The following is a 14,955-nucleotide window of genomic DNA, read 5'->3' on the forward strand; positions in this document are numbered from 1 at the left end:
AGTAGCATTTTTAATAGCCTATGTTTTTTGTTTTTTTTTTCCCCTGAAATGGCTAATATCCATTTAAGGATATTTTGTCCAAAAAACTAAACCAGCATATTGCTGCGGGGCCATTACAGTATTAGTTTACATGTAAACCTAGGCTTACAAGTTTAACAAGGGGAAATTATAAAGCCCAAAATAAACGACTCTCCAATGTGCAATTTACGCCTTACAAATATATTTTTGCAATTAAACGTAGGTTATTAAATCAGTGTGGTCTCTGTGCTATTCGTGGTTTCAGTGCAGTTAATAGATATCTTAAGCTTTTGTACAGTGGACAATTATTTTATTTTACTGCTTTTCTTCACAGCTTTCACAGATTTTGTTTCTCGGATTTCTGGTCTTGACATAAGAATTTGTCCTGTAACTCCATCGAGATGTATCGAGGTTTCTTTTCAAATGTTCATAGTACTGCTTTTTCCCTAACCTATAGGTTATAGGGTCAGATCTTTATGTAAAATGGAGGGGATCTTAAACTGGCTTAAAATTGCCTCGCTGGTGAGCGGTTGTTTACAGAGGGAACTCTTATTTGCACTAAAGGACCAAAAGTCAAAGCCGTGGCGCAAGAGGCACAGAAGCTCTGTCTGAAACCGTGTCAGAGGTGAGTTTGCAGGAAAAGTTAACTGTTGCCAGCGCTGCGCAAAAGAGCAGCGACCCGCACTCGTGTTTAACACCAAGCCACCAGCCTGATAATCCCTTCAAAGCGAGCGCGCCGCCTTCGTTCGCTCTCTCATCAGACTTGTAAATCTAGTGCAACCCGAGTGTTTGTCTTCAAAATGGGCCGTAATCCTGGCATAACTCTCCCGCGCGGAGCGCCCCGAGGAGGCGCGGGGTCTTAACTTGGACTTTTTAAAATTCATTGGCGATTAGCGGAAACTTTAAGGAAAGCTTATTGCTAGGGCGTTTAGGCAAAGAAAAGGCGGGAGCTGAATGCCATTGGGGCCTTTCACGAGACCTCGTGATTGACAGATCTGGAACACGAGGCAGGTATTGCAATCTCCTGATTAAGACCGCTCCGATAAACGACTAATACACGAGATAGGCAACGTGTGATCGATTGGGCGTTTTCTTTAAATAAAGTACTCGCTTCCCAACATATTCTAAGTTTCGCCATTCATTTCTTATGAATCTACTATTTAAAAACATGCCCGTATTTCTGCATTTCGCTTTGCCATCACAAAAAAAGCATTTTCAGACAAAAATGGGGCGCGGTCCTCTCGGAGTCTAATTGAATTCCATTTCGTTTTAGTTTGGCTTTCTCTCGTCCTTCTGACATTAATGGCATCCGATGGTCGTGCCATTAAAACAAGGGGTCCCGTCTCTCCTGCTCGCGACCCGGTGAGGCCGGCCGACGCTACGGTGACCGATCGTTTGTGAATGCAGATTGGTCTAATGAAGCCGCGGCGTACAGGGGAGGCAGCCACAAGATTGATGAGACGGAGGAAGGCCGGTGCCAGAGTGATAGATAGATGAGCAGAGAGAGAGAGAGAGAGAGAGAGAGAGAGAGAGAGAGAGAGAGAGAGAGAGAGAGAGAGAGAGAGAGAGAGAGAGACGTGGTAGATTGAGTGATCAGAAACGGATGGGACAGTGACAGTCTGAGTTGGGAAAAACATGAGACGGCGCAGCGCCGTAGCTTGTACGCTGAAGCGGGGAGTGGGGGGGCATATGACCCAGGCGTCGCGAGAGAGATGTAAAGTGAAGTGGGGCAAGCGGGTTGGCACGATAGGGGCGCGTTTTGTAGCTTGAAAGAAAAAGAGGGAGCCCGATCAACCACGAGTTTAAATTAGAGACTTGGGCACCGTCATTTTTTCACAGCCCAATTAAAAAGAAATTTCTGCCGTGCCTACCTAAAATTGCCCATTAAACCAAGCGTAGCGTTTATATCCATTTTTGATTAGGCCTACTGGTTTTACAGCTGTCTACGGGGGGTGGGGGTGTACACACATTCATTAGTCTGAGATAAACATCCATCGGAGACAAGTTTATTCGTAGAAATGGATAATATAGGACTACATGTAAAAATAAATAGCGTCCTCCAGTCATATACTATTCAGTCCAACTTCGAACATACGTGTCGCTGTCCGAGTAATGGTGCTGAAATAAATGTCGTGCCTCTCATCGATGGGAGTGAGAAGTCCAGGCAGTCCACGAGCTGATTATAACATGATTGAAAATGTAGATTTTCTTCTAAATTCTAACTATTTAAAGTAGCATTTAAGGCACTTGTTTAAGATTTTTTTCCCCAAATGAATGTCCAGATTATAACCTAATATAGACGTTATCTACGTGTTCCCTAAAGATTGAAATGAATTACGACCGTTTTAAGTATCAACATGAGCTACATACTCTATACCAATAAATAAGAATGTGATGTTTTGTTACAACGCTAAAAAGACGTCCAACAGTAAAAAGCCGACTACCTCTGTCACTTTTGTTTGTCTGTTTTAAACATATTAAAATGCTTGACATTTGCTTTTTAGAATATGCATTTCTTCGGTTCTTTTCCCTCAGTATTTCTCACGAGAGCGAACTAAAGTGGCTCCACGGAAGAAAATATCAATCGATTAACAGGACTGAAATTTAATGTAACACTTGCCGAAAAATCTTATTCAGAGACATCTCGTGACGCGTGGCTTCGTCACGTCTGTTTCGATACCTGCCCGACGCTGGTGTAACCTGTCTGCTGCTGCTCTTCCTGGAAATGAAGTGCGCTGGTTGATGCCTATAATTTGGCTGTTGATGGATGGAGCGTGATAGGCCGAGAGCCCCGCCAGCATTCGGCCTCTTATTACCTAAATGCACCGTGACAAACCAGCCCGAGGCCGCTTCGGGATAACCAGGTTACGGCCGTGGAGCCCCGCTGATCCACGCCTGGGGTCGCAGCTGCAACAGAACAAGAGAAAGGCGAGAATGGGCCTGTGTGGAGCGAGGACACCCTCATAATCCGTCATAACTGCCACAAGGCGAACACCTTAAGTAACATGTTGATGTTTTCCTCCAAACTCCGTATAACATTTACAGTTTTATTCGCCAGTAATATACACCCAATTAGTCTTGATTGCCTTACAATATTGCAAATATTAATCTACGTGGAATATCCAAAAGTGAGTCACAATTTAAATAAATAAATCAAAATTATATATATATATATATATATATATATATATATATATATATATATATATATATATATATATATATATATAGTTTGTCGTGCAGTTCCAGTTTACTGGACATTGAACTGCAGCAGGTGTGGACAAACAGGAGAGAGGTGCGTTAAAGAGAGCTTAGTGAAGACTGGAAACATATCTCAGATTGTACATATCACTAGCCTGTACTGGGATGTTAAAGTAATTTCACTTTAAGCAAAAAGTGGATTATGATATTCGGAGAGAAATGCTTTGAGATTTTTTTTTTGTTTAGTAATAGTCCATTTTCCGATGCATTTGGTAAATGCAAAATAATAATAATTAACGAAAAAAAAAGAAAGGTCTATAATTAACTACAAATAACGATGCCATGGTAGAACTAAAATCTTGAAATTTTTCAAAATCGCCAATGACAAAGAACAGATGCACAAAATGCGGCCTATCATTAAATATGATATGATGTAAAGATTTATCTTTTGTAATTGAATTGTAGATGACAGCAAACGTGTGGAGAGAGAGAGTCGCGTGACGCTGAAAAGCGCAGCAATGGGTGCACATTTTTGGAGCACTGGTTGCACGAAGGTTACAAGATTTTTCGTTTCTCCGAATAGCCAGTGCAGCGAAGATAGTTCAGCTCTGTTTAGTCTTGTGCAACAAAGGTTCATAGGAAGGCCGAGATAAAATTCTTTTTCTTAACATCCAGCATATCTTAATAGAGTGCTCGTCGTATGTTAAATGCGTACAAGTTGGTAAACAACGCCCGCTCTGGAACTAAATACGGTGATAACTCGAGAGGAAGGCGTAGTCTCCAATAAAGATCATTATTTCCAAGATTAAATTAAACTTTATAACATTAGCAACAGCAGGCGTAATTCGCTTTCGAAGCGTAACTAGACCTTTAGGGGATGCATGCACCTGCTCCCGTTTTCACCAAAACGAATGATCATATCTTAAGAAATGAATTAAATATAAATTACAAATAAAATAACATACTGGTTAAAATATTTTACATGCGACTTTTTATTTCTGCAATGATCATCGTCCCGTCTGAATGCAACCATTTGGTGCTACAGAAGAAGTGTCGAAAAGATTGGTAGAAGGCTGGTGGGATATTGGTAGAAGGCTGGTGGGAGAGTAGCATCTCCACTGAAGAGGTCGAATAAACTTTCTGTAGAGAATTAAACAGTGGTCGCCCAGGGGACACTTTAAGGCGCTACTCATCACATCAGATATGACCCTACTACAAGTCACACCAGTATCCTCCCCTTCGCTGCATTTCCGAAAATGCACAATTTAAACAATCACATATTGCAATAATTATATTTTCACGTCCTACGTCAGTATCGCGCCCCAAGGTGCTTGAAGCGCGTGTTCCAACAGGGACGTCTACGTCAATTAAAAAGCAGCGTCACAGACTACATGGTCCAAAAAACGGTCAAAAACAAGACTTCGCAGGACTTGTACTAGAAGACCTGAGAACAAAAAAGAGTAACGGCTTCAGGTCTTAAAAGCTTGCCTCTCCGCATGCGACCGTGCAGATGTTTGCCGGTAAAGGGTTAAAGCACGAGCATTAGAGATGCAATAGCGGAGGGGAGGGGGCGGCCAGTGGCGGAGCCCCCGCGCAAGCACTGAGACATTGTCATGCAAAGAGACCACCGCCTCGCTATTGTCTTGCGGACTGCCAAGTTTATTATAAACACAGCGCGAGCTGCCCGGGCGGAGCAGACCACTGTCAAACTAGGACCGAGCGCGCGGATGCAGAGACAGAGAGAGAACGAGGAACAAGACTGTGGGTATTGGATGAGGAAACGGCGCGAGAAGCCGGCAGTGAGAGTGAAGGACTGCTGGATCTGAGAGAAGCATCGAAAGTGATAAGGAAGCGGGCGGACATCCTTGTAGTTCAGTCAGAGGGAACGGAGTTAATCATACAGTCTTTGCTAACTAAAAGGCACGTGTTCTTTCCGGTAACCGAGTCACGGGCAAATTCACCACCAGAAAAGCCCAGTCGTTTGCTGGAGAGTTCCGCACCCCTCTCCACGACTGCTCTCCACATGTACAAAATGGATTATTCGTATCTTAACACGTACGACTCCTGTATGGCCGCAATGGAAGCCTCGGCCTACGCCGATTTCAACTCCTGTAGTCAGGCTAACACCTTCCAGTACAACCCCATCCGGACCAGCTTTGGGGCAAACCCCGGTTGCCCGCCCCTTAGCACGGCGAGTTGTACACTCGGCGCCCTGAGGGAGCACCAACCGGCCCCATACTCCACAGGTAAGTCGACTCAACATGCTGCGATTACCGGGGTTGACCTGTTAGGAGGCGAAGCAGTTTCATATCTCAGCCCTATACGTTCATGTGAATGAACCAATGGTTGAGATGCGGTCCTAAAGCGAATATGAAGCTCTGCAAAATTAAAGGTGAATATGTTTATAACAATCACATTGACTATTTAGACTTTGTCAAAAATGATATATTTATGTAGAGCTAATACATTGTTGCTAATTAATGCTTTAATACATGCTTGAATTTAAATAGTGAGTTATGACGTAACGCATATTTCATCTTCAGTTAGACTATCATATATATGACAGAAATCGTATCAATACAAAACAATGTGTGATTATACCGCAATTAAATAGTCCAAACCGAAAATTAATATGCAATATGAAAATTCATATTTTTTCTTCTGCAGACTACTTAGCTGGATAGAGTCAATAAATAGATTTAAAAGATTTAATGCAAGATAGAATTTTGTTTCTGTGAAAAAAAATTAAAGATATAATTTATCTATAAACTATTACTATTATTATTATTATTATTATTAACTTTATTATTTATAATATATACATATATAGTTGATTTAGGAAACCTCTTTTTCTTCATATAGGACAGTAAAATGGTTATTGTGACTGTCAGTTCCCAGTTTCATCAGTCAATTGCACTGCCATCGTTAATCTCGATATTCTCGTTTGTCCCCAGTTCCATATAAATTCTTTTCAGATCCCTCTGGACTGAACGAGAAGCGAAAGCAGAGACGCATACGCACCACATTCACGAGCTCTCAGCTTAAAGAGCTGGAGCGCGTGTTTGCAGAAACACACTACCCTGACATCTACACTCGAGAGGAACTCGCACTGAAGATTGATCTGACGGAAGCCAGAGTTCAGGTGCCTTTTCAGAATTCTTGTAATGCATTTGTGGATATCACATCAATTTGCGGCCCGCATTTTAGTGTCCGTCAATCCTCTACAGCCTAACGCTTCTGTTTCTCTATGCAAAATACCGAGACAAAATACTCAGTAAATGATTGCATGTGTAAGGTCATTTGGTGCCAAATAAATTAGAAAATAAATACATTACTTAAAATACATTTTTATGATCATATGATTACTGACAGTGAATGCTTATCCCGAGCAACGTCTCATCTGCACAGGTGTGGTTTCAGAACAGGCGCGCCAAATTCCGCAAGCAAGAACGTGCAGCCAACTCTAAAAGCGGAAATACAGGCAACGCCGGCAATGCTAAGAAATCAGGCGAGGCACGCTCATCCTCCGAGGACGATGAGTCCAAAGAATCGACCTGCAGTCCGACTCCGGACAGCACGGCCTCCTTACCGAGCTCCGGGAATATGGGAAGCCCTGGAGCCAGTAGCCTTAGCCCCAGTCCTGTATCGGTCTCCTCCGCTGGCTTCGCCAACACCTCCACATCCCCCTCCATCCACCAGGGTCTGAAATCTCCGACCTGGCCCAATATTGGATCCGCCGGGGGAGGCAGCCTTACCCCGACCGCCCCTCAAGGTTCGGATCTGCTGAAGACCTGGCAACCCGCGGACAGTATGGCCGCTGGACCGTTTGCCGGAGTCCTTTCATCGTTCCATAGAAAACCGAACGCGCTCAAGACCAACCTGTTTTAGAGACTAGATTTTTTTTTCACTCTCTCTTCTTAGAGTGTACCCCTCTCGACGGTTCTTGTTGCCTTTCATTTACTTTTTTTTTTTTCTCTTAGAGCTGGACTCATAATTTATTGTTTTATTGAACTTGTTGGCGCTTCCGATGTCTGTGTGTGTGCTTCTTGATTGTGAAATCTATCGTATCATAACCCATTTCCACAACCCATCCTGCATCCCCTCCATCGTCTGCACCCTGCTTCCTGTCTTCCCCATGCCCTTGCAGTAGAGAGTAATCAGGCAGTGTCACACAGGCTACATGCACTTCAGATCCAAACCCCTAAAAGACGCCAGTCGCTTGCCAGCCTGCGGTCGGTGTTAGCGCCCCTAGGCTCCACACCCCCGAAACGTAACATTCCGGTCGTGTAATTGGCGAGTGTTCACAACAGCCACGACTGGGCGACAGCATTTTAAAATACGTGCCTAACGTGTAATAAGGTACATTTCGGATGCTTTATTAAATAGTTACACATTTCTGTTCGGTTAGGTGAGAGTCATATAGATGCATTTAAAACTGCGACTGCATTTGTTGGGGTTCGCTTGAAGCGGTCACCGTTTAAGACAGCCCATATTAATTTGAGTCCGCCTTGGAGCTTGGAGGACAAATAGGACGATTCCCAAAGGACAGTTTAGAAAAGGGATTGGGAAAAGAAACTAACTGTTACCAGCAAGCACAACTTCCTTTTGAATCACAAAGCCGTTTCGCGAAAGAAAAGGTGCAATCCAATTAGCAGCGCAACCTGGGAAGTGAGTATTGACATTCTGTTCTTTCGGAATTCATGGCAGTGCAGTATTCCACTGTAAAACCTCTGCTAAGCCCTTAGTAACTGCGACACCACCAGAGACAATCTCCTCTAAACAGAGGAGTGCGAAAATCCAGTGCCTCTTCGCCGTTCACGACCCTTTCCATCCGACAAACGGTCAGTACCAACACAAAATAGGTGCGTTTACTCGTCATGGTTTTTAAGGAAAGCAAAGTTGTATAAGGGCACAAACATGAGCTGCGGCCTCTCTCTTCTGGAGCAAATGAGTCATTTTAGTCTCTCCGACACTATTGACCATTTATATTGTAAAGCCTAACCGTCAAACATTTAGCTTTTGTGGGATGTTAGCGCATCAATGTGAACGGGCTTTTTGTAGGATGAGAAAACAAAAATGTTGGTTCGCATGTGTTGGGATGTCATAAACTGTGCAATAATCACTCGTTTTGAAAGCTTCTTTACCCCATGTCCATCGTCCCATGTCCCCATGAATGTGTGAATGTGTATCCAAAACTAAGCATAATTCAGTCATTAGAATTAATTTATTGAAAGAAAGACGGGATTTTTTTAATCTAAGATTATTGTTTCGATTTTTTAGTCAGGCTCCTAAAGTATTGAAACATGAAAATATTTTGTAAATAGTAATATAAATATTGCGTAGTTTCTGATTTTTATTATGGTAATTTGACGCTAGGGTGTATTTCATTCAGATGACCATTAAGTTTGAGCTTACGACATAGGGTGTCTTTATTCAGTCGTAGGCCTAACGTTCATTAATGGCACTATGTAATACTGTATAAAATAAACTACATTTAAAGCACTGACTCATGTAGTAGTTTTACCGCCTCGTACAACAGCGGAGTAACGCAGAGCTGCGACATGGTTTAATATTTGAATAAATATAATGAAATCAATAGGCCTACTTTTTTTTTTTTTTGCAAGCTCTAGCCTATAAAAATTAAGAAACATAATTTCATATATAGGCTAGACTATATAAAAGTAACAAACATAAAATCACATAGCAACTTACCCGTCTTTGAGTTTTTCAGTATTTTTTCATCTTTTGCTATCCAAAATAGGAAGAATCCCAAGAGGAACTCACTGTGTTACAAAGTGATGCACTAAATGTAATTAATTACAAAATTAATTCGCTAACAACTAGTGCTGCTAATAATAATAATAATAATAATAATAATAATAATAATAATAATAATAATAATAAAGAATGGATGCATAGCATATAAAATGCCAAGTCCTAACTTGTTAAATACTTTCAAATATAGTTGACTTTTTTTTTTTCTTAACCGTAGAATTAACTCCAATCCCTACGGCTATCCCGTGCTAGAGAGCTACAGCTACAGCGTCTGAGTGAGCCGTCAGCGAAAAAGAAAAGCAAATATTGAATGGCCGCCTTCAGTTCTGATGTAAAGGACACTTTTGCTGCAGACTGACAACGTGTACACGACAGTAGTTCACACGTCACTTCTGCTAATTGATCAAATGAGGCCTATCCTGATCTCAAATGAAAAGTTTCGGTAAATAAAATGGAGAAATGGTTTTAAAAAACCATTTTAAAGTTTCAAAGGATGAAACTTTAACAAAATAAAAAGGGAGGTGGGGGGTGGGCGTTATGGTCTTTTTTTGGTCGCAGATTAAATATACCGTGATACCTAATTACACAGTTGCAGGCTGTACTGTGTAAAACAGATATCATGAAGTGCGCTACTACTCTTCCCCATTAATTGACAAATAATGTACACACAGTTTAATCGATGCGAAGCATCACTCTATCGAACACTCCTGGTGTTTTGAGGTTTTTGCTGTATTTCAACTGACGCTTTTCAAAACGTTTCCGTCGTTGCTCTTTGAAGGGCGTAACAGGTAACGACTGCGGAGAACAAAAAGGCGGGGAGAGGACAGCGCAGCGAAATGTCTTCATAACATGATTTGTAAGAACTGGGATAGACAAAGTCTAAACGATGCATGAATTTTAAGTATCAGAACATTAATGCAGAAAACATTTTATTAGGAAAAGCAGGCTTAGTGATATTCCAGTGTAGGCCTAAACAGACTACATATATGACTTACTGCATAAAGACCGTTCTGTTTTCTCCTCTCAGTCTACAGGGTCTGTAAATCACACCGACGAAGTGTGTTAGCCATTTATTATTATTATTATTATTATTTTGCGGACAAAGTCCAAAGTGCTTTGTTCATGCATCGGACATGCACTGAGAACGTGAGGGCACATTTTCCTAAGCATATAATATGCATAAAACATTGGGGGGAGAAAAGAAAAAAGGAACTGTGCTAATTTTCCGTGATAATGCTTGAAATACTAACCCCCGCCCGAACAGACGGATGTCCAGCGGTTATTTTTAGCGTCCCTGAAATATAACAAATATGTATGTCTTGGGCGCTGTTAGTTTTCAACAGAAATAAAACAAACCGTTCTGGACTCGCACAAGGTCGTATGCAGAATCACACGAAGCCTACGCAGAACGAGTCAGACTTTAATAAAACGTGAACATGAGTTTAATCATCCCCCGTTTCGTACTGCCAGGACACAGGCTAATAACATGAGCTCGCTATAGTGTAATGAAACAAGATAACTATTTACATATTACTCTGTTACATTTTAGTGTTTGTGATGGCACTTAAAGACTTCATCCTCACCTGGTACTGCCGGCAGTCCAAATAAGTTGCTCAGTTGTAGACAACTGGAACTCGAAAGAAAAGTTACACTTAGCTCTCGTCTTTCTCGTTTCCTTCATACACACCCAGATTGTGGGTGCCAACATGCATTAACCTGTTGGTGTGGGTAAGGATACCAGTTTTCTCACTTTCAATTGAACACAACAGCTACGTTGGGGAGTAAGAGCTCCCCCTTGTGGACAATCTTTACTCTGCGAAGCGAGAGTGAATGAGTGATGCAACTCAGGTCATGGGGTGGTTCACGTGTAAAAACAAATGTGCACCGTGGACCTGCTCACTTTGAAACTTTCAAAAATGTCTAGAATTCATACTGTTTACGTCATAATGTTTTTGGCAAAAGGTCATAAATAGATACAAAGACAGCTGGCCTAGTCACTGTAAAAGTGATGTTCATTTGATAAAATTTTAATTTACATATGGAGTTCCGCCTTTCTCCATTTTTGGACCAATCACAATACTATGGGCAGAGGACGACACACGCAGAGAAATCGGCAGTTAGTTTTTATTCATTTGAAAAATACAACAAAATGAACGTTCACTTAACGGTCATTAACAAATTTTAACTTAAATCCATAAAACGTGGTTACCGGAAGTAATAGTCAGATGACACGGATTATCACGCACGAAAAGATTTGAGGTTAAAATCTGACAAACACGAGCATTTACATACATGGAGATCTAGGCGTAAGAGCAGTTCAATAGTGATACAGGCTACAGAGGTCTCTTGTTCTATGTGGTCTTCTCCAGCGCCATTGCTTGACAGTACAAATTGGAATAACAAATGGGACTTTTCAAATAAAAAAAGAAGGTACTTGGCCGTGTTTCCATTATAACACTTGAGACGTGCCAGAAATGAACGAGGCAAACGCGACTTCTTGCAATAAAAGGCATTTTAACAGTTCCCATAAGAATAGATTACACAAACTCTCAAATAATATAAATGCTACAAATTTCTTCTCCAAACCATTCAAACAATTAACTAGATGTGTCGCTCTCTCTCACACACACACACAGACACACACAGACACACACAGACACACACACAGACACACACACAGACACACACAGACACACACACCTTTCATTCCGCTCCATTTTTCAGCGTTAGCACTGCCAGACTGTGCCAGTTTCAGTTTACACGGCTGGTGCATCAGGTCTGTAACCAGCTGGGATGGATAGTTTGTTGGCAAATCTAGAATCAAATTTCACTTCCTAAACCTAAATATCCACTACAGTGACACAATCCTAATAAATTTAGATGGGATATTCTGACCGCGTCTCTTGATAGTGATCTTTAAAAAAAAAAACAAAAAACAAAAAAAACAAACAAACAAAACAAAACATCGCCCCCTGGTGGCCACTTCCAGGATAAGGCCTGCAAAGTGAAGTCAAAAATCTGCGAATCACCCGTTTCGTGGCTTGCAGGTTTAGAGAAAGGCATGGCTTGGATTGAAGAGCATACACGATTTGTACTTAGTGAAACAGAATTTAAGCGGCAGGCACACAAACAATAACGACTCGCCAGTCACATGGACAACTGTAGTATTGGAAACTGGCTTCATAACATCCAGCAAAAGGGCTCACAAGCCAAATAAACCATGACGGGGAGAACCTTCTAGAGACTTCCCAACAACCAAACAGGTTCAGCACACCCGTGGCTGCTTGTAGCACAGTGACATGCTCTGGCATCAAATTGTGCAGGGTACCTGCTGTTTTGACTGTAGTGGGTTACAGGATGTCTAGCAGTGAGCACAGATCTCTTGTTTACTGGACAGTTCCACAAAAGACACCAAGGTGTCTACAACCACTGGACAAGTTATGGATCTAAAGAAATGAGTGCTCCTTTGTGTTCTTCGTGTTCCCCCCCACGCACACACGAGACTGAACTTGGACACAACTAATGGCTTTCTCAGAATAAATCAGTCAGTGCTGATACTGGCTTATTTCAATCCCCCTTTTCTTAAAAAAATTAAAACATGCATGTTACCAATAATTAACACAAAACTAACGATAAATTAAACGAAAGCAAAATCACCTGCCAGAGAAAAGGCAAGGAATGTGAATAAAGCCACCCCCCCCACCCCACGCACAACTCTCTGGCACTGATGTCATGTCCTCTCTTCAGGAAGCGAAACATTTCTCAAGAGAAGGACGTGCTTGTAGTGACGGAGCATCTTTGAAATATTGGCTAGTTTAAATAACATCATCATGACTACGACAAAAGGCCAAAAAAAAAAAAAAACCCCAAAAACAACACGCATTACTTACAACGACCGTCAAAACAATTGCTCAACTTCGCAGTGCAAGTATTGTTAGCAGGCACAGTTTGACCGGTTAGGAGCGAGTTGGTCCGGCTTGGCTCAATTCATTTTTGCTGCTGCTGTCTGAGGCAGGCCAGCAGGATCTTCTTGTGGGCGGGGTCCGAGACTCCGGCTTCCTCCAGGTCCTCCTCCGTGATGTCACTGCAAAAACAAATTTTTACATTTCATTTTTTTTTTTTTTTTTGGTTTCTGTTTCCATTTTGTTTGTTCGTTAACACATCTGGAAGAAAACGGACAACAACGCGGAGGGAGCAGAGGAAGAGGCGCTGCAGGGCGGCGTCACCTGAGGAACTCCAGGTCGTCCCAGCCGTTGCGCAGAAGCCCCGCCTCGTACCGCTCGAGCCCCAGCCTCTGTAGCCAGTCGCCCACGCTGGTCTCCACCGAAAGGCTGCTGCTGCTACTGCCCCCCTGCCACGCACCCTGCTGGACGACGCGTGTCATTACACACCAAAAAAAAGGCAGGAACAGAAGAAGTGAAAACTGGCGGCGACCAACGGTTGGACGGAGTCCAACTTCCTGCACGGAAGAGTGTGGTGCTGAGTTTCGAGCAGGGGTTCTGCTCCTCCTTCTCACCTCCGCCGGCAGGTCTTCAGCGATGCTCTCCTTGATGGATCGAGGGGGGTAGGTGCGGCAGGCGTCCGCCAGGCCGAGGCCTCGTAGGTGGGATGTGGCGGCCCCTTTCGACAGCACTCCACCAGGCCCATACTCCTGAGCGCCCGTGTACTCCGTCTCGCTTAACTTCTTCGCTAGATGAAGCACTGAACATGACTGGTCGTCCACTCCTGAGGCTCCGCCTCTTCGGAAAGGGGAGGGGCCTGGGTTCAACATGGGTGGGGGAGCCTCCAGGCAGAAAGCTCCGCCTCCCCCCTGGGGCTGGGCAAAGCTGGGGGAGGAGAGCGGTTTCGAGGTGACGGCTGACAGAGGTGGGATTTTGATATCTGCCAAGTCTGGATGCAGCCGAGATCTGCTCTCTTTTCCGGGTGGGAAAAACGAGGCTTCCGACATCTCAAGAGCACCTTTGGGGAGTGGAGGGGGTGGGAAGTCGGGGGGTGGGCGGTTGAGAGTGCTGCTGCTGCCATGCCCCCCAGGGTTCCCATCATCCTCTGAGGATCCCTCCTCGCTGATGGGGCGCACGGGGCGTCCGCCTGTCTGCCTGCGTGCCTGGATGGAGCTCCCGCTCGGGGGCTTGCCTTTCCCCACCCCGCCCACAGGGGGTGCCGGTTTACCTGCTACGGAAGAGAGGGCAGAGCCTGGGAGCAGGTCTGCAGCCAGGGCAGCCGATTGATTGGGAACTCCCTCCAGGATGTAGTAGGCGGGGTTGTTGAAGCTGTTCTTGGAAGTGGTGGCATCTGGGTCGTTGGTGTCCTGCTTTGACCTAACAAGCATCCACAAATGACATCAAAGCTAACAAAATCAGCAGAGTCTGAACCGACAGCCTGTAGCTGCTAAACAGTGCACGATGTTACGCATGATGATCTGCTAAACAGTGCAACCATATACCTAGCTTGCATGCTGTCCTCTTTAGCGGAGCCATGTGTGAATGAAGCTCGGCCTGCAGCGTTGCGCTCTGGCTCTTCTGAAACCTTGCTCAGTTCCTTCCTGTTCAGAGAGGGCCTGTGGAAACACCCCCTTATCGTTGCCACCAGCCTCACTACTATTATTTCCAGTAATCAATCATCCATCCAGCTCAAAATCCAGCATTTTTATTTGACTAAGGAAAGCACTGCATAACTAGGGAGAGTTTACCAGCAAATGCAACATAAAATGTTAAATATTACACATACTCTCATTAGGATGAGCATATGTTTATAGTTGTTTGTGAGCTGCTGTCAACAAATTGCAATTACACTCTACAATTCTACCAGTTTCACTTCACATCTGTATAGAAGGGGTGTCTGTGTGTGTGTCTGTGTTTGTTTGTTTCTCACTTCACGTAATCATGACCACCTCTAGGGGGCATTGTCTTCCCTTTGGGCACTCCGGTCTCATCCTTATCCACACTGATCCACTCTGGGAGG

At 43.5% G+C, this 14,955-nt stretch overlaps 2 protein-coding genes across 4 annotated transcripts in view; one reads left to right on the plus strand and one right to left on the minus strand.

Annotated features, from left to right (window-relative positions):
* Positions 1-5,242: 5,242 nt before the first annotated feature.
* Positions 5,243-7,127, plus strand: phox2a (paired like homeobox 2A). The gene is made up of 3 exons (XM_027016830.2): positions 5,243-5,465; positions 6,174-6,361; positions 6,628-7,127. Exons 1-3 carry the CDS (start codon positions 5,243-5,245, stop codon positions 7,105-7,107), a joined length of 891 nt encoding a protein of 296 aa, XP_026872631.1. The 3' UTR covers positions 7,108-7,127.
* A 3,973-nt stretch (positions 7,128-11,100) lies between these two features.
* The window catches only part of inppl1a (inositol polyphosphate phosphatase-like 1a), a 28,343-nt gene continuing 24,488 nt past the window's right edge, over positions 11,101-14,955 (minus strand). The window contains exons 23-27 of one of the 3 annotated variants that reach the window (XM_035534046.1): positions 14,866-14,947; positions 14,438-14,551; positions 13,511-14,312; positions 13,221-13,357; positions 11,101-13,078 (exon numbers count right to left, since the gene is read on the minus strand). In XM_035534046.1, the coding sequence (XP_035389939.1) occupies positions 12,982-13,078; positions 13,221-13,357; positions 13,511-14,312; positions 14,438-14,551; positions 14,866-14,947 (1,232 nt within the window). In that variant the 3' untranslated portion in view covers positions 11,101-12,981. Of the gene's footprint in view, positions 13,079-13,220; positions 14,313-14,437; positions 14,552-14,865; positions 14,948-14,955 lie in introns of all 3 variants that reach the window. The other 2 variants (XM_035534045.1, XM_035534044.1) reach the window with 2 other exon arrangements.

The sequence above is a fragment of the Electrophorus electricus genome, chromosome 15 (assembly GCF_013358815.1).
Source record: "Electrophorus electricus isolate fEleEle1 chromosome 15, fEleEle1.pri, whole genome shotgun sequence".
In the NCBI taxonomy this organism is placed as follows: Eukaryota; Metazoa; Chordata; class Actinopteri; order Gymnotiformes; family Gymnotidae; genus Electrophorus; species Electrophorus electricus.